The sequence below is a fragment of the Aspergillus puulaauensis genome, chromosome 2 (genome assembly GCF_016861865.1).
Source record: "Aspergillus puulaauensis MK2 DNA, chromosome 2, nearly complete sequence".
Classification (NCBI taxonomy): Eukaryota; Fungi; Ascomycota; class Eurotiomycetes; order Eurotiales; family Aspergillaceae; genus Aspergillus; species Aspergillus puulaauensis.
In genome coordinates this window covers 3,933,883-3,950,617 of record NC_054858.1, presented here as the reverse complement: position 1 = coordinate 3,950,617, position 16,735 = coordinate 3,933,883, and the positions used below count along the sequence as shown (strand labels likewise).

Genomic DNA, 16,735 nt, shown 5'->3' with positions numbered 1-16,735 from the left:
ATCTTGAATCCTTTGTGAAGACGATCAGCAGTGTTTCTTACCCGAGATTGGCTGCCACGACTCCATTGACGGTTTGTTTTGCCCGATCTGCATGCACATCACCGTCGCCCTCCATCCAGTTATTGGCTTTGTTTCACGGTTGTTGCTGGCGATCTCCGTTACTTTTCTGGTAGTGGTTCCGTTCCTGAGATTCCCTTTGACGTATGTGCTTTTATGACATTGTAACGGGCTTGGTTAGGCGAAGGAAAATCTGGTAGATTGATTCCAAGACGACACTGAAAGGCTTTGTTGGGGTTTGCCTTCGGGTCGCTTTTCAGTGATGTTTTGCCTTTGTTGTATAGTGATAAAGGTGAATGAGAGCCGGTGATTTAAAGAACCTCAATCGCATTTGTATTCCTATATACCGCAATATTTTCTCATCACCAAGTGCCTAGGCAGGACAATCACGTTTTATTGTCTGGATCTGATTCTCCTCTAGCTACACTAACAACCACCTCTTTGACCATGGCATCCGCGCTAAGCCGACTCGACAAGTTTCCCGTCAAACCACGGATCATGTGGTGTATGTTTTGCTTAGAGTGTAGCGTGGAAAGCTTCGAACCACGCTCGGGAAAGCCACTGGAGATCAACTGCTTCTTAGAAAACCATGAAACGAGCGTGTGCCGTGCGTGCTTCGGGGAGGGCTATTCTTATTGTAAGCCGGTAAGCCCTTTTTTTTGTGTGCCCCAGAACCCTTCCAGCTCAGCGAGTGATACTAACCAAGAAAGGCGGCGGCTGGGATGCTTGGTGATGCGCAAGATCTTACAGATGTTCTCGAGTGGGTGGAATCTCTGCTTTTCAGTGGCACTGACGAATATCGCGTTGCGGTCTTGACTGCAGTTCAGCGGCTTTGTGCTTGCTTTGTTACTGCGGAGGCGGAGCATCGGAAATTCCACGGAATTGGCGAGCTTTGTGGTGATGGTAATGTATGTCTCTCAACTGCTGATACTAGAGCCTATTCAGAAAGAGCCTATTCAGAACCGACTGCTAACGATCCGAACAGTGGAAAGATTACCACGCGGTTCTCGCTCAACGCCGTCAGTTGGTCGGCTACGGCGAGGATGGCCATCTCAAACCCTTACGTCTACTGCCTGGGGATGATGGGTATATGGCTCTTGCGGCAGCAAAGCAACGCTTTTGGGAGTACATTCAGCCCATAGTTAAGGAACAGCACGGCAAAAAGGGGCATCCTGGTGACGAGTATTGCCCCTTTCCCCGAGTGTTGAGTATGCTCTAAGCGATTGTTTTGATAATGGTTCATGGGCAAGTAGATTTTCCTCAGGAGAGGAGAGAAGGCTATGGCGTCTGTGCTTCTGTTTGGAGTTTTCCTTCCACTTTCGTTATATATTCCAAGCGAGGGGTGTTACGTCCTGTACACAGGTATAATCTGTAGGAATCGATCGGCTCTCCTTTCAGCAGCCTCATAATATCATCTGTTTTCGTCCACCATATCTTTCAGAGTGTAGCTGTTTACGGGACAGCATCCTTGCTATGGCCATTCTTAATTTGCTTCAGCAGCAGGATGCTGGAGTTGATGAGTATGGTTGATGTATCCCTCTGATCCAGAATGGGGGTTCAGCATAAATATTGACTGTTCGTACATAGTCGTATGAATCGAACTTAAAGAATACCTGGTAATTGTTAGAAATGCGTCTATTCCTGTAGTGGCGTTATGCAAGGTTTGCTCTGGAAAGAGAAAAAAAAAGACGTGGACTGGTGGAGCGGGGAGAGGGGCACGTTGGTGAGAGCCAACACACAACCCTTGAACAAAAATGGGCTTAATCGAAAACAGAGCTTATTAGGTATATTATGCATTATCATACATTATTCATACATTATTCATACATCAAATATGATGTCCTTCTAGGCGGTAGTAGCAACCCCCACGCTGTCAAATACCTCTGGCTAAGAGGCAAGTCACCAGTAATCTTTTATCCGTCACTCTCAGTGCATACCCCTTACGTACGACTTGAGCTCAGCTAAACCTTCTCCAAAGGGCGTTCAATAGTCCGCGCAGGGCTCGGCATACGAGGGCTGTGTTCCCTTCGCTGTTCGCCAGTCGGGAGAATGCGTCGATTAGAAGGTCCGTCGCGGCCAGACGCTCGATTATCGCCCCCGCTCTTTGTCGCTTCAATCTCGCGTTTTACACCTTCGTACATTTGCTCGATGATCTGTATCTCTTCTTCCACGTCCAGCTCGCAGTTCTGCAGGCATAGTTCACGTTCTCGTTGTTCAATGTATTCCCGGATATTGCGCCATTCGTTCTGATAGTGCTTCAGGCGGTCTGGAAGCCCTGAGCCCTTCAGATAGGTGAGGATACCCGCGACAATGGTGTTGATGGCACCAAAAGCGGTGATGGCATTGTGAGGGCCCCGGGCAGCACCTAGAGCTGTCAGGGTAGCGGCAACAATGATCTGGATTCCCAGGCAGACGTTGATCAAGGCCGAGTGGAAACGATAGTGGCTTGCAGCCTTCGTTTCAGCCTGCACGACACGAGTGTAAATGCCCACATTGGGAGCAGATCGAGGACTATGGTGGGATAAACTCAGTGCGGGTGCGCTGTCAATGCCAGTGAGCGCGCGAAAGACGAGTAGCTTGTCGGTAGGAGGAATGAGAACATTCGCGTCTGTTCTCGTGACCGTCAGGCGTTTTGCCCGACCCTCAGCGGACTCTGGGTTGTCGAAGTTGGTACCAGCTTCCAAGTCCGCCATCGTCGGGTGGCGAGGTTGTGTCGCGGTAGGGTGGCCCTTGTCTTCATGGTTAAGGGCAGCTAATATGAGGCGCCGTGCAAGGCTTCGGCCTGAGAATCCTTCTGATTGCGACATGGCGATTACTTGTTTAGTTGTTGGAGTCGTAACAACGCCCGGATCAAAAAGGCGCACGAGGAGACCACGAAAGGATTGAGAAGCAACGCGTGCAGGAGGGTGCTGCTCCTTTTTGTAAGCCGGCTGGTCCCCGCTCTGCCATGGAGGAGGCTTTCCTCGCGTGAAGGGTGGCCCGTGGGACACGATTTCACGGAGCTCGGAAGGCCGGCACTTTCCACGCAAACTCGAACCCCGAGGGCAATGATTGTTTGTTATTGCTCTCTGTATTCAGCTAGGGTTCAAAAACCACCTCTCGGACCAATTGCGCGGGACGGCAAGACCCTGGCGATGGTGGATACGGGGACTGCAGATCTGCACGGAATCGGCGAACCCATGGGAACAGCACGGGCTGCACGGAGGGTTTTGTTAGCTTGGAGCCAGTAAGAGCAAGGCATTACGGGGTTACCGGGCCCGCTGTGCTCGTGCTGCAGAAGTGTGAACTCTGAGCCCTCTGATCGACTTGGAAAGTGAAAATTGGAGCGAGCATTATATTGTGATATACGCTGAGGAGGCGGACCCAGATCAAGACAGCTCCTGCAGGAGAGAAGCATGCGCTGCAGTTATGACCCTTGAATTGTAAATCGTTACAGTCCCTGCATGAATCAAAACAATACGGCAGAGGGGTAAGCCGCTTAGCCGAAGGAAAAGCTGCCCAGGCTGACCGACAAATCCAAGGGTGTCAAGTGCGGCAGCGTGAGCGCCACTAATTTAAGTGGAACCCAACAAGATGAACACGATCGGAGTATCGACGATGAATGGTGAAGCAATCACTGGACGGACTGCCGATCACAAACACGGTCGCGATGGCTTCGAATGGCTGCTTTTGACTGGAGGATGGTAACACTCATGGGTCCAGGAAAGCCACAAGAATCGTCGAAGGAAAGGTTTCCAAATTCCTTGTCCGTACGTACTTCGTAAATTTCGTCTGCGTGATTATCATCCATGCAGCCGTGTCCACTGCCTTGCGTGAATTGGCCTCCCATACGCAAGGTCAACTGAAGGTCGAAATCTCGATTGTGGACCAGGCCATGCCCTCTAAATGGTGCGATAGCCTATACAAGACAATGCGCCGCCAACGGACCCAGAGTAGGATCGTTTGAAGAATAACCTTGCGGCCATGGTTTTGCGCTACCCAGTTGCCAAGTCGACGAGTTACAGAAGTTTGGTTTCGCAGCGAGAACTTCGTTTTATCTGATGATAGGCCAGCATTGTCCCGGAGAATACATTGCGTTTAAGGTCATCTAGACAGGCCGAATGAATGCACCAAGGGTCGCCGTCGAGCTCTTGGCATCAAAATGGGTGACAGTCCGTCTTCGTAAAGTTCGTATGCTAAGCTGCGACTTTGTCGGGCGATGCCATGCTGTCGTGATGGCAGTGGAGAAAATGGACCGCTTTATACTGACTTGACAGCACTTGGCAGTGACGCGGGCAGCTTTGAAGAAGCGAGTTGATACTGGGCCGGAAATTCAACTAACAAGTGTGCAGTGTTGGAACTTCGAAGAACCTCAGGTTGCATTGATGCAGCGACACGTGACTCGACACGTGACTCGAATCTGATTAGGTACTCCCGGCCGAAACGCGGTCGATTGCCAGTGGAAATAACGGCGACTGCAGTGGCTTTACAGTTTTTGGTGCTTTCCACCTCACGGAGAGCCATCTAGTCACGAAGCAAACAGGTGCCATCGACAACGAAATACTTAATAGCTTCCTCTATGCTCTATACTATTTGACGCGCAAGATAGAGATGCCATCTGCTTCTAATTTCCAAAATCGGTGAGCTGTCACGAACGTGCCGCCTCTCGCTGTTCACTGGGTGCGTGCATCGGATTCTCTTGTACTGGTCCCTCCCGATGACTTCTCAGCCTCTGACATTTGCATCAAAAGCTCAGCAGCCTCCGGCACAGATTTGGTGTTCCTGATGGCGTCGATAAGCCCAAAGGTTTCGGACGGGTGGTTTTTCCGGAGAGTCTCGACGAGTAGGAGCAGCGCGTGCTTGTACCGTCTCGCCTCGGCTGCCACATGGTCTGGGTCGGGTTCTTCCTTGTTGTCCTAAGGAACCACTAAGATACACCCGGGACCGTTGGATTATCGTAATGGACACATACCTGGATTGCTTGTCGTTCAGACATCTTCAAATGGGCTGGTCGTATGGAATTCCTAAGCCAACGCCGACGCCCTCAGGGATGCTCACAAACGCAGGACAGCTGCTTTCTGATCTGGACTACCAGACAATATTCCTGTGCCGGAACCTTCCTGCGGAGAAGGCACAGAGGAAGGGGAGCAGTGTTCTGTCAGACGGTCGGTTGATCATGCGGGTGCGAGGGAAAATGGCTGGCATATAAATGAGCCAGGAACCGCTGGACCCCTCGTGAAGCGACCTAAGCCCACGTCATGGCGCATTGATCTTTTGCCTGGCTACAGCACCCCATTGGCTTTGATTGTGGAGGGCTTTTCCCCCAATCCTGGCCTTTGGGATTGCGAATATGAGTTAAGCAAGCCCTGGCCCAGCGGCAGAACGTTGAGTGCCACCAACAAATTTTTGGATCAGCATTTTCGTGTAATTTCGGCCATCAAGCAGCGTACCTTGCGAGGTTCACTAAAGCCACTACCGCAGCGCCCTGCTGCAATTACCTAACGGAGCCACGTTGCTTGCGCCTAACTGAACAATCCTAATGAGCACGATCCAATGCAGATATGACGGCCCTATCCAAGAGCGGTAGCTTGTATTCTCTTGACGAGTCAGTTACTGTGACGAGTCGACCATAACTCACGTCAAATAAAAACTGTAACCGGATGCCGATGAGTTGGTTGAAGTTCTGTCTCCCGATCGGTGTTCGGACACGCTCCCTCAAACAGGGATACGCCCACAGGAACATTATGAAATGATACAAGCTTCATCATGATCATTACCAAAAATAACCTTGTCTACGGATAAGAGCCGAACCCTTACCAACTTGGACACAAGTGGCAAAAAACGCAAATCGCCCAAAGGTTATTGTGTTTGATATGCTGAGTGGTGGCCGGTGGACTCTGGGGCAGAGAAATTATTTCCGCCACCCCTTACTGGTTCGTTCGGTACCTCCAACCGCCAACCAGGCAACCGTTGCGGTCTCGCTCTCCATCCATGGATCTATTCAGATGGGCCCTGGACGCGGACGTGCCAGTAGGAGTCAGCATGTTTTAGCTGCATTCTCTGGCCTCTATTTATTCAAGGCCATGTGGCAAGGCTGAAGGGCGAAAAAAAAAAAAAATTGCTGGGCGGGGCCTTGGAGTACAGCATTTCCTGACAGCCTGGACACAGGAAGCACTCCCGCCCGGCGTCTCACCGACGTTGCAGGGCTGCCTCCTTATCATGGATCCTGGAGCACGTACGCGCACACACACACACACAGGCTTGGAACCCTGAAGTGCTGCCTGCTTCCAGATGCTCTATCAACTTCATAACGATACCAGGGATCTATTCTCCTGTCTCGGACAATTCATGCATTGCTTTTCTATAAGTCAATCGAGATACAGTCTGTAAAGAGCTCCCCTGAACTTTGACATCTCCCATGAAACAGCAGAGTGCTAATAGTTTGGCTATTATAAGCAGTGAGCTTCGGTGTTCCCCCCGCGTCGTCTGACGGCAGTGTCACGCTAAATATGTCGCGCCCTATCATCTTCTGCTGATTGACTGCTTTTACAACTCCCAAAGTCTGGTAAACAGGGAACGCACCTTCCTCTGTAGGCTGCAGGCGTTGTAATGCCTCTAGCCAGTTTTGGATATCGACCCCGAGAGAGATGTCCTGACACCGGAGCATCGCAGCAAGCATCAGGCCAGAGAAACCGATTGTATAACTGTTTTTCGAGATGGAATCTGTGATATTGGTGCCCTTTGCAACTCGTAGTAAGAAGCGTACCCACGCTTCTTCTTCGAAAAGTATAGGCGCGGAGTGAAAGATGCTCGGATTTTCAAGCCCTCGCAACAAACCGGTACATTGCATTATTCGTGCGACCACGTAATATGCAAAGTTGAGAGCCGCGTTGTGAGACTCGAAATAGATGGGATCGTCAGTGTTGTCGAAGACGCGTTGCGGAGAATTGCTTTGCTTCGAATACACGGAATATGGTAGTTCTGATGGCGGGAGACACGCGAGCCACTCGTCCAATTTGTTCGCCTGTTCAGCCAGCTGGAGAAAAATAGTGTCTGCTGTTTTTCTGACACCGGTCTGGTGACTGGGAATTTCTGATTCATTGTCGTTGGTGTCCGGTTCCCAATGGCGAAGGGCCTCCCTGGAATTCAGCCGATGCGATTCACACATGATGCCCAGGACCACAACGCGCCGTTCTTGCATCGTATTAAAATTTTCTGCAAGCAGTGCCGGCAGTCGTACAGATGGCAGATCCCGATAAACATTGATTGAGCTGAAATAGGCACGAGCCCACCAAACAACAAAACGAACTTGCATCCATGCTGATAGAAGGGCTTTTAGCATGGTGCCCCCCATCACCTCACGCAACTCCAAGAGAAAGCTCGTCAACCCTTGTACATGGCACTGGAAACCCTGGAAATTACCCATCGAAGATTCGATGTAAGCAAACAAAACAAGCACGGTGAAGACTATTACCGCATTGGACCGAACGTCAGAGCGGTTTAGCGAGATAAACCTTTTTATGGCCGACGAGTAGTACAGCTGACTCCTGGTCTGGTGGACGAGATTCGGACTGAAAGCCGCCACGGGCCGGGTAGATGGCCCTCGACGATCAGGCTTAATGCGGCTTATATTGCATGATGACAGCGCTAGAATAGTGTCTTTCAACATCGATTGTTCCCCAGCTGAAAAGGAGATTGATCCGAACATCGGATGTAAAGCCGGGAGACAAGCGTCTTCCCAATATGTTGAATAGAACACATCCCTCTCCGTATGATGCAGGGAATTGACAAGATCCAGACTAGGGATCCGGACTAAATCGACAATCGGTTGATCGGAGTCTTCGCTCGTTGCGGGTGTCGATATCCGATCCTCTAGCCGGGTAGAAGTTTCCCCTGATGTCGGCCCAGCTACCTCGCAGAACTTGAATCCACGGCGAACAGGTTCACAGCACTTCCCTAACCTGGTGCATGTCCCACAAGATGGCTTCTGCTCATCGCACTATATATGATGTTAGTGAGTCATTGAGCAGCACTTTAGGCACCAAACCGACCTTGGTCCTTCGTTCGCGGCAGCCTTTACACCCATTACGTGAGCGAACGATGCTGGTTTTCTTTGGCCTTGGAGGCACTGGGCCATACATCATACATTCTACCGCAGATCGTAGACACCGATGGCTTGGGTGACGTTGGGGGGTGTGGGGTGGCGACGGCGAATATGGAAGCGCACACACGTGACCCCAGTCTGGTTGTTGCACGAATTCTGCGAAGAAGTACGTTAACTGGGGAAGAGAACGAGATTTGAGATCAACAAGTTCATTTATTTCTAGGTCATCTAGGTTCCGGACCCATAGTGCAACAGATATGCTGAGTTCTCGGTGTACATTGCGGTTGTTATCTGAGTACTCCGTATAGTTTTATACTTTTGCCGAATCTTCTACTAGCCTAACTGCCGCCTTCGATAGTTTGGCCAGCTCTTATCCAAGCCCAAATTCGAGTGTCTAATCAGTCTTGCGATTCAGACATATTCTGTAGTCTGCTTGAGACCCACCTTGCCCTGGAAAGCATGATGACCGTTATGCAGGCTGCATGCAGTTATGAGTGCTTAAGACCGGGCAAACTGCTGCGTCGGCCAATTCCGCCATCGCGCCATGTGGGCACCAAATATCTACTACTCCAACTCAACAACCAACAACGGTCGCTTGAAATTCATTTTAAATGATGACTTCTTGCGTAAGCATGGGGCAATCTTGCTACAAGGACGATATCGCTCCCAGAATATACTAAGACCTGGGCGGGGTTGAGTATTTCATGATTGGAGTCACTATCGATAAACAGCCCCCGCTCAGTATATAAACCCCTCATGTCCCGCGCCCGCGGCGTCGAATTGGTCTCTGTCTCCAAATATTATAATCATGGGTGATGCTGCTCTCCCAAAGCCTCATATCCTCGTCGCGTTCTTCCGTAATTTCTCGGACTCATTTCTCGAGGAAGTTCGAAACAAATTTCCAGATGCCGAGGTAAGCAATTTGACGCAGAAACCGGGCGATCGCATTCCCAAGGGTGAGCAGAAGAAATCCTCCCGCGTAGCTCGTTAAATATCTAACAAAAGTGAAGATGCTGTGGAAAAGGCCACGGTAATTGCCACTTCGCGCAACCTCCCGGAACCTGAAGATGCCAAGCAGTAAGTCACTCAGATCACTTAAGGTCCAATACCGCGGTGAAAAGGATGTCAGTTGACAGTATCCATAGCATCAAGTTCATACACTTCTTCTCTGCCGGTCTCGATACGGTTATTGGCGACCCTATCCTAACTGACTCCACGATCCCCGTAACGACGAGTTCCGGTATCCACGGACCTCCAATTGCGGAGTGGACGGTTCTGAACTGGCTGGTCGCATCGCGGAAATACAATATCACGTATGAGGACCAGAAGAAACACAGATGGGGGCCCACCGAAGAATACGCCCACGGGATCCAGGATCATGTCGGGAAAAAACTGGGCATTCTGGGGTATGGCAGTATTGGACGACAGAGTATGTATTACTTCCACCAACACGCCCGTAACGCTAGAGACGGACCAGAATGCTAATACAAAACCCCAGTCGCCCGAGTCGCCGTTGCACTAGGCATAACTGTCTACGCATACACAGCATCTCCAAAACCAACCCCGGAATCGCGCCGCGATCCGCACTATATCGTCCCCGGCACCGGAGATAGGGATGGTACACTCCCCACCTCCTGGCACCACGGAACATCCAAATCAGCTCTGCACGAGTTCCTCTCACTAGGCCTGGACCACGTCGTCGTCTCTCTCCCTCTAACACCTCAAACAACGCACATCCTAGGGGCCGAGGAATTCGCTGTTCTGGCCGCGAACAAAAGCCCCAAACACCGTAACCCCTACCTAACCAACATCTCTCGCGGCAAGGTAATCGACCAAGATGCCCTGATTGCGTCGCTTAAATCCGGGGAACTTAGCGGGGCTGCACTGGATGTGACAGACCCAGAGCCCCTACCGGAGAATCATCCGCTGTGGGAGGCGCCGAATGTGCAGATTAGTCCGCATATTAGTGCGTTGTCAGAGGATTATTTCAGTAGATCTTTTGATATTGTTAAGGAGAACCTGGAAAGAGTGGATAGGGGAGAGAAATTGGTTAATGAGTATAGACGGGGGAGGGGATATTAGAGGTTTGAATAGTAGTACTTATAAATAGTATAAACTTCATGATCTGCCTTTCGATTTATGATTCGGCTGCCTGGGTACTAGGTCAGATTGCACTTATCATATTGTATATGTGTCTGTAGGTAACATGGGTGGCGAACGTAAAAGCACATTGAATGGCTCGGATTAAAGCCGAGTAGGTGTCAAATGGAGGTTATTAAATATAATAGCTGCGTTAAATATGGGTATATAATTCGTAATCATGACTATTTAATACTTTGAAGACAGACAGAGCATTGTTGTAAAAGGTAGGGAAGCTCGTCGGAACCGAATACCATCGGAAAGGAAAGGTTGTAGATTAAATATGGTTGACGTTGAGACTGGGCCAGATCTCACGTCGGTAGCGCCAGCTTCTGAGCATAGGAGAAAAGATCGGCTGACGTATAATTATATAGTAGGGTCAGGACAGTGCTAGACATATTTCCGCCCAGAGAAGGACAGAAATTGCCGGAAATCACACTATAATGCTGATATAGAATCGAGGGTATCAAATATTGGCAGCCGGTAAACCATTGATATTAGAAGTTCGAATTATGGCGGAGAAATCAAATTCAAGTTGAGGGATATCAGAATCCTCTGTAGACCGATGATAGGTTCTAATCAACTTTGATAGTCGGTAATTCCAGGCCTCGATAGCCGCATCTAAATTGTATGGATTAAATGCGTCGGCTTGATCACCAGATCGCGTATATAGATCGATTTTTGCGGTCTCGCTGAAAGATGTGCGGAGCAAAGATAAGTCTGCTGGCGAGGTAAAGCCAAGAGAATGCAAGTCATATCCTTCGGGAATTTTCTCAAAGGGTAGTTTGTTTGATGTAATGCGTTTGAGTTTTGAATTTCTCGAGGTATCAGTATTCTGAAGACGCATCATGTATGCCCTAGGGTCGTGCGGGTTGAGGACTGATTTTGATGGTCCGTTGGTGTTTGCGACGGCCGCCGGTCTTGACTGCTGCGTGGCAGGGTCCGGCTCCGAGTTCAAGGCAGCTCGAGCGGCAAGGTACCTGCTTTGATGAGGGGAGCTCGTAGGAGCCGATGGGCGTGAGCCTTGGAGCTGCAATCGCCTTCCTTTGATAGCAGCCTTTTTCCTTGTCTCGAATTCGAGCGCCTTTTGGAGGTCAGGGTTTTCGTCGGGGTTTGGAGTATTGTATAATCTGGCGGCCCATTGCTCCAGGACCGGAAGGCCCTTGCCCTTGTTCACGCCCCGTGATGTATGCGCCGCGTTGTTTGAACATATTTGGACTGATCCTAACTCCGGTGTAGGGCTGGAAGATGTATTTATAGATTGAGACGACTCCACGCGAACATCTGACGCATGGTTTGGGCTGTCTGCCTCAGGGCCGAAGCGATCTTGGGTAAGCTGAGATAATGAGGGCTCATTGTCTTGTGTTTGGGCATCATCTGTAGCCGCTGTGGCCTGAGATGCCTGGGACAGCTTCAGAAACCAGGTATCAAGAGACCCGTTGCCGTACCGCTCTCTATCGCGCTCCCTCTGATGCTCTCTTGAATTCCGGACCGGAGTTGTGGGAGAAAGAGAGGCCGTGTGAGAGGGAGGGGAACTGGAGCTAGACACTGGACTTGGTAGGCAGGTACCAAGGCTTGTAGTCTGTCTTATGTCGCGTGGACTTGTATTGGAAGCTGGCGATTCTGTTTCCTGATGGGGAAACGAGCGGCGATGACGCTGGAGATTTACCACAGAAGATGCATCTGATGTTCTCGAATTGGTGGACAAAGCAAATGGTTTTCCGAGTCTGGGCCTAGACCCTGGAGGACTGCGACGGGGTGGCCCTGGGCGCATAAATGTGCGAGCGCTCACAATGTCTCCATTCTGGGAGTTGGAGCTTGGAGTGTGAGTTATAACTGTAGTCTCTTGAGGCCTTCCAGACAAGAGGGTTTCTAATCCACCTTGAGAAAGGGGTTCTCTATTGTTTTCGGGAGTATCGTGTTCCAACCCGTTAACGTCCGTATCGGTTCCATAGACATCTTGGAGGAGGCTTTCTAATAAAGAAAGAATAGCGGGCTCATCCTCACACAAAACATCGTCTTTGAGAGGTTCGATATTAACGTCATAGGTCCCATCGGGACACAGGATATGGACGCAAAGGAATGGATCAGTGATTGTTGGAGAGAAACCGTCACGGGAGGCGACCGAACGCAGATACGACTTGTAAAGCTTCACGATATTTTGAGCAACGCCTCGCCCTGATGATATGGGCCTGCCGTCAATACTAACATATTGCCCCGTGCTGTTGAATCGTGTGAAGTCTGTTGTCATCAGTCTGGCGTTCATCTAATTGGATAGTGACGTACCTGATCCGAGATTGGGAAGCAATGCCGCAAGTTTGATATCTCGTGAAGATTCGCAATCACTAGAATGGGAAGTTGGCCATTCTTTTGTGATACAGCTAGAGGCAATCTCTCTCCCTGCCACTTTCAATGCTGCATCCATGAGCGCGGCCTCCTTTCCAGGCGCATACGTCCAGTTGCCAGAATCATTTTTGGCCTTTAGGATTCTCAAAGAAAACCTAGTGGAAGGTCTAGCCATGGCGTAAGCTTGGATCATCTTCCTGATTCTGAGTAGCGTCTTCTTCGAGTTCTTAATAGCGGTCTGTCGCCGAACTGGTATCTGCCGGAATAGATTTGAGACTCGGACAGTCGTCCCCACGGGGTGGGCGACATGTTCCGTGCTGCACATAAGTCTCTAAGCTGAGGAAGAAGGTCGAAGAATGATACTTACCTGATTAACTCTCCATTTCTTCCATACTTCAGAAAAGAGCCAACAGTTTCTGATTGGACCCTTGTAGAAATAACCAAAGTACCGGACACTTCGGCCGCACTCGCCAATGCTTCGCCTCTGAAGCCTAGCGATTTCCCACCCACATTCTTCAAGTCTTCAACGGTATGGATTTTGCTTGTGAAGGTGCGTTTGCATACAAGTCCGAAGTCGGAGGCGGGTATCCCATGACCATTATCTTTGACTTGAATTGTGTCGACGGTATCTTGCGATATCTCAATGGATACAGAAGGTGCTGAAGCATCCAGTGAGTTGTCCAGCAACTCTTTGACCACCGAGTACGGGTCAGAGATGATAGATGTTGAACCGATGGCCCGAACCGTTGTGCTCGGAAGAGCCACAATCGGCATCTTCAATAGCTGCGGCAATCAATTGCGCTTTCATGTGATGTTATAAACCTCGAATCGGTTTCCAATGAGAAGTTTTGATGTAAAAGATGAAATATAGTAGCCCAGCCTGGAGCAATTGATGGTTGAAATCAACAAGGAGGAAAGTATTTCCACGCACAACGACCACCACCAGCGCACGTGAGATTAGTCAGCAGCGAGGCTTGTCGACAACAAAACACCAAAGATCCAGTCTCGCTGTCAGCGGCAGCCTCGATCATTGAGGGCGGACGACCGTATGCATAGAAAATGCTCTGCTCGTCATTTTCCATCTCGCGGCTCGCGATCCCGTCTGTTTGTACGTTGATCGCGTTTCTGGCGTACACGTCGCAGTATTTCTTCCTATATTTCGAGGAAGCGCCGCTCACGAAGGATGAAGTATGGAGAATAAATATTCTTGCTACCTGCATCTGGATATGCTACTACCGGTCCTGCACGGTAGACCCGGGACATGTCCCTAAAGGATGGGCGCCGCCAGATCGTAAGCAACTCGAGGTGGATCAAGCTAGCGGTCGTCAGCGATGGTGTCGGAGGTGTGAGGCGTTCAAGCCGCCAAGAGCACATCATTGCAAGACGTGTGGGAGGTCTGTTTCTTGAAGTTATGATCAGGGAGGTGGATGGCTGATATTTTCTTAGATGTGTCCCAAAGATGGACCATCACTGTCCGTGGACCTCTAACTGTGTCTCCCACTTCACCTTTCCGCATTTTGTTCGGTTTTTGTTTTACGCAGTGGCTGGGATAGCATATCTCGAGAGTTGTCTTTTCCAGCGCGTTTCAAAAGTCTGGGCTTCTAGGAATCTTCCCAGTGTAAGGAGCTTGCTATAGCCGGCGTTTAGATTGTGGGCTAACAATGACGCTGCAGTATCTGGGGCCTAGTATTGTACAGTTGGGCCATCTGTTCGTTTTGTTTGTTGTAAACAGTTTGACACTATTTGCCCTCTTTGTGCTTCTTGTCAGGACTCTCTGGTCGCTGGGGTCAAATACGACCACGATTGAATCGTGGGAGATTGAACGACACGAAACCCTGCTCCGACGAGCTCGGCATTTTGGAGGCTTTCTACCCGGTCCAGGGGGGATCAATGTACGAATATCGAGACAGGAGTTCCCATACGACATAGGGATTTGGTCTAACATTAAAGCCGGAATGGGTGGGAGTTTTAATGTGAGTTGACATTCCACCGATAGTACCATTCCCAACTAACCTTATCCTCCAGGTGATCAGTTGGTTCTGGCCATTGGCGAGGACACCTGACCGGAGTACTGGGTTGGAGTTTGAAGAAAATGGATTCGAAGGTCAGTCATACCTAGTGTCTAAATTGCATTCGCTAACATAAACAGACTCGACTGTCTCATGGCCACCGCCAGATCCCGATCGCATCCCTCTTCCGCCCAGGGCCCAGCAGAATGGATTCGCGTATGGCGCCGCTGCAAATATGGGTCATATTGACATCGAGGCGTTTAACCAGCGAAATACGGCCGATCTAAGACGCCGAAAAGCCCATGCCGAAGTTGAGCGCCGCAAGCCGTTCCATGCAAGGTTCGACGAATCTGCGAGTGACTCCTCAGAGAACGACGGGGGTGTCCCCGATCATGGCTCCGATAACGGCGAAGAATCCTGGAGGAATTCTGAGGGTGAACGCCTTCGCGACTTCGGTGTTGATGAAGAAGCAGAATTTTACGACGAGGAGGATATTCCTTTGGCCATGTTGATGCAACAGCGAGCAGAGCGACAACACCATTCGCATTGAATGTATATAATTCCAGCAGCAACCCACGCGTACGGAACCGCATTGGCACAAACTTAAAGCTTCTCAGCAATCCCCCTGAGCCTAACATATCCGAGCCACTGGCTCCCATCTTCAGCACGAGTCACGCCCGTCTGCAAGACCTCGCAGATCTCGTGAACGGCTTCTTCTCTCTGCTCTGGAGCTAGGATATCCAAGAAATTAGCGCCCATAAGTCGCACCCAGCCTGCGAGACCGCCATTGGCCGAACTCGTAAGCAGGGTTGGGCGGTATTCAGTCTCCATCTTAATAACCTTAAAACCAATTCCCTCCAGTGCGTTCGTCATCCAAGTCTCCGAAGCGAAGAACCAGGGATACACCTCCCTGACTTTCTCAATCGGAACCCCCTGGCGAACAAGCGCATACATGAGAGCCGTGGTGACCTCAGCAACGTTTCCATGCCCGCCCATTTCAAAGACAAACCTACCACCCTGCTTCAGGCTCGCATGGACCCCCTTCAGAGTTGAAACACGGGTCGACTCATTCCGCAGAATCCAATGAAGCGCAGCGTTAGATACCCTATTGTCATGCATAATCAATTAGCACTCATCCAAAGGATATCATCCTCATTTCTATATACACTTTATCCCAACTCCCATCCGCCACCTCCTTATCCTGTTCCAAATAGCTGCAGTCCAAGACGCGAAAGTCCACTTTCTCCCCACCGTAGTCTTTATTCGCGGACTCGATCATGGACGGCGAGGAGTCCACGCCGACTACCTTGCCGACGTAGGGCAGGAAGAGGTCCGTGAACTTCCCATCTCCACAACCAACGTCGAGCACTCTGTCGCCTGGTTGTGGGTCTAGGTATTTCAGGAGTGTCTGGGTCAACTTGGGAACGAAGGCTGCGGATGTCTCGTAGGCCTGGATTAACAGTTAATCATCGCAATTTGAAGAAAGCTGGCAGCTGCTAATGTGGATCTCAGAACCCACCTCCGCTGACCAGTGATCCTTCTGCTCAGGTTGATGCTGGGTAGACGATGCCATAACGGGTATGTATGTAGTGCTATGTATGTAGTTTGATAAATCGTAAGACAAGCCAAAGATATTCAACGAGAAATGAAACAGTCACAGAGAGACACTGGGGATTAGAAATGATTCTGCAATGATTGGGCTCAGTGATTAGTTTCTCCTTTATATACCTGGGTTGCTGCTTCATGCGGAGTATACTTCGAGGCCGATGTCGGAGCGAGTCTTACAGCGACCAAGTGTCTGCCTCCGATGTTTACCAGCAGTTCGTCGAGTACAGGGAATGCTGCGATATCGGTTCCAGAAATGAGATGGACATGCATAATCACCTCAGATATCGCTGTGATTGGTTTTTGCATTACAGCGGTATTCTAGTAGTACCTTGGTATTGTGTAGTAAATCGAGTTATTCACAAGCGCAGCCCAGCTGGAAGCGATCTGTATAGTATAAGTAGCAAGAACAACCGCATTTGGTGTTCCGTGGAAAGGAGAAGTTTAAGCCAATAATGTTTGCTTAAAGGAGCTAGTAAGCTATCGAGAATACTTT

The 16,735-nt window shown here is 50.0% G+C and overlaps 8 protein-coding genes across 8 annotated transcripts; 3 read left to right on the top strand and 5 right to left on the bottom strand.

Moving 5' to 3' along the window:
• Positions 1-504: 504 nt before the first annotated feature.
• Positions 505-1,276, top strand: APUU_21638A (uncharacterized protein; the record flags this gene model as incomplete). Its single annotated transcript, XM_041700413.1, has 3 exons — positions 505-702; positions 768-965; positions 1,043-1,276. The coding sequence occupies 3 exons, from the start codon at positions 505-507 to the stop codon at positions 1,274-1,276; spliced, it is 630 nt and encodes a 209-aa protein (XP_041553400.1).
• A 742-nt stretch (positions 1,277-2,018) lies between these two features.
• On the bottom strand, positions 2,019-2,864 carry APUU_21637S (uncharacterized protein; the record flags this gene model as incomplete). The annotated part of the gene is made up of 1 exon (XM_041700412.1): positions 2,019-2,864. The coding sequence occupies one exon, from the start codon at positions 2,862-2,864 to the stop codon at positions 2,019-2,021; it is 846 nt and encodes a 281-aa protein (XP_041553399.1).
• A 1,845-nt stretch (positions 2,865-4,709) lies between these two features.
• Positions 4,710-5,032, bottom strand: APUU_21636S (uncharacterized protein; the record flags this gene model as incomplete). The annotated part of the gene is made up of 2 exons (XM_041700411.1): positions 4,710-4,952; positions 5,009-5,032. 2 exons carry the CDS (start codon positions 5,030-5,032, stop codon positions 4,710-4,712), a joined length of 267 nt encoding a protein of 88 aa, XP_041553398.1.
• A 1,365-nt stretch (positions 5,033-6,397) lies between these two features.
• On the bottom strand, positions 6,398-8,180 carry APUU_21635S (Zn(II)2Cys6 transcription factor domain-containing protein; the record flags this gene model as incomplete). Its single annotated transcript, XM_041700410.1, has 2 exons — positions 6,398-8,035; positions 8,088-8,180. 2 exons carry the CDS (start codon positions 8,178-8,180, stop codon positions 6,398-6,400), a joined length of 1,731 nt encoding a protein of 576 aa, XP_041553397.1.
• A 768-nt stretch (positions 8,181-8,948) lies between these two features.
• On the top strand, positions 8,949-10,222 carry APUU_21634A (D-isomer specific 2-hydroxyacid dehydrogenase family protein; the record flags this gene model as incomplete). Its single annotated transcript, XM_041700409.1, has 4 exons — positions 8,949-9,096; positions 9,151-9,217; positions 9,286-9,569; positions 9,639-10,222. The coding sequence occupies 4 exons, from the start codon at positions 8,949-8,951 to the stop codon at positions 10,220-10,222; spliced, it is 1,083 nt and encodes a 360-aa protein (XP_041553396.1).
• A 523-nt stretch (positions 10,223-10,745) lies between these two features.
• Positions 10,746-13,399, bottom strand: APUU_21633S (putative DNA mismatch repair protein; the record flags this gene model as incomplete). The annotated part of the gene is made up of 3 exons (XM_041700407.1): positions 10,746-12,520; positions 12,566-12,942; positions 12,993-13,399. 3 exons carry the CDS (start codon positions 13,397-13,399, stop codon positions 10,746-10,748), a joined length of 2,559 nt encoding a protein of 852 aa, XP_041553395.1.
• Positions 13,400-13,684: 285 nt separating this feature from the next.
• pfa4 (putative palmitoyltransferase with autoacylation activity Pfa4) lies at positions 13,685-15,184 on the top strand (the record flags this gene model as incomplete). The annotated part of the gene is made up of 5 exons (XM_041700406.1): positions 13,685-14,019; positions 14,072-14,243; positions 14,299-14,598; positions 14,651-14,729; positions 14,775-15,184. The coding sequence occupies 5 exons, from the start codon at positions 13,685-13,687 to the stop codon at positions 15,182-15,184; spliced, it is 1,296 nt and encodes a 431-aa protein (XP_041553394.1).
• Positions 15,185-15,237: 53 nt separating this feature from the next.
• Positions 15,238-16,207, bottom strand: APUU_21631S (class I SAM-dependent methyltransferase; the record flags this gene model as incomplete). The annotated part of the gene is made up of 3 exons (XM_041700405.1): positions 15,238-15,739; positions 15,801-16,084; positions 16,154-16,207. The coding sequence occupies 3 exons, from the start codon at positions 16,205-16,207 to the stop codon at positions 15,238-15,240; spliced, it is 840 nt and encodes a 279-aa protein (XP_041553393.1).
• Positions 16,208-16,735: the final 528 nt, after the last annotated feature.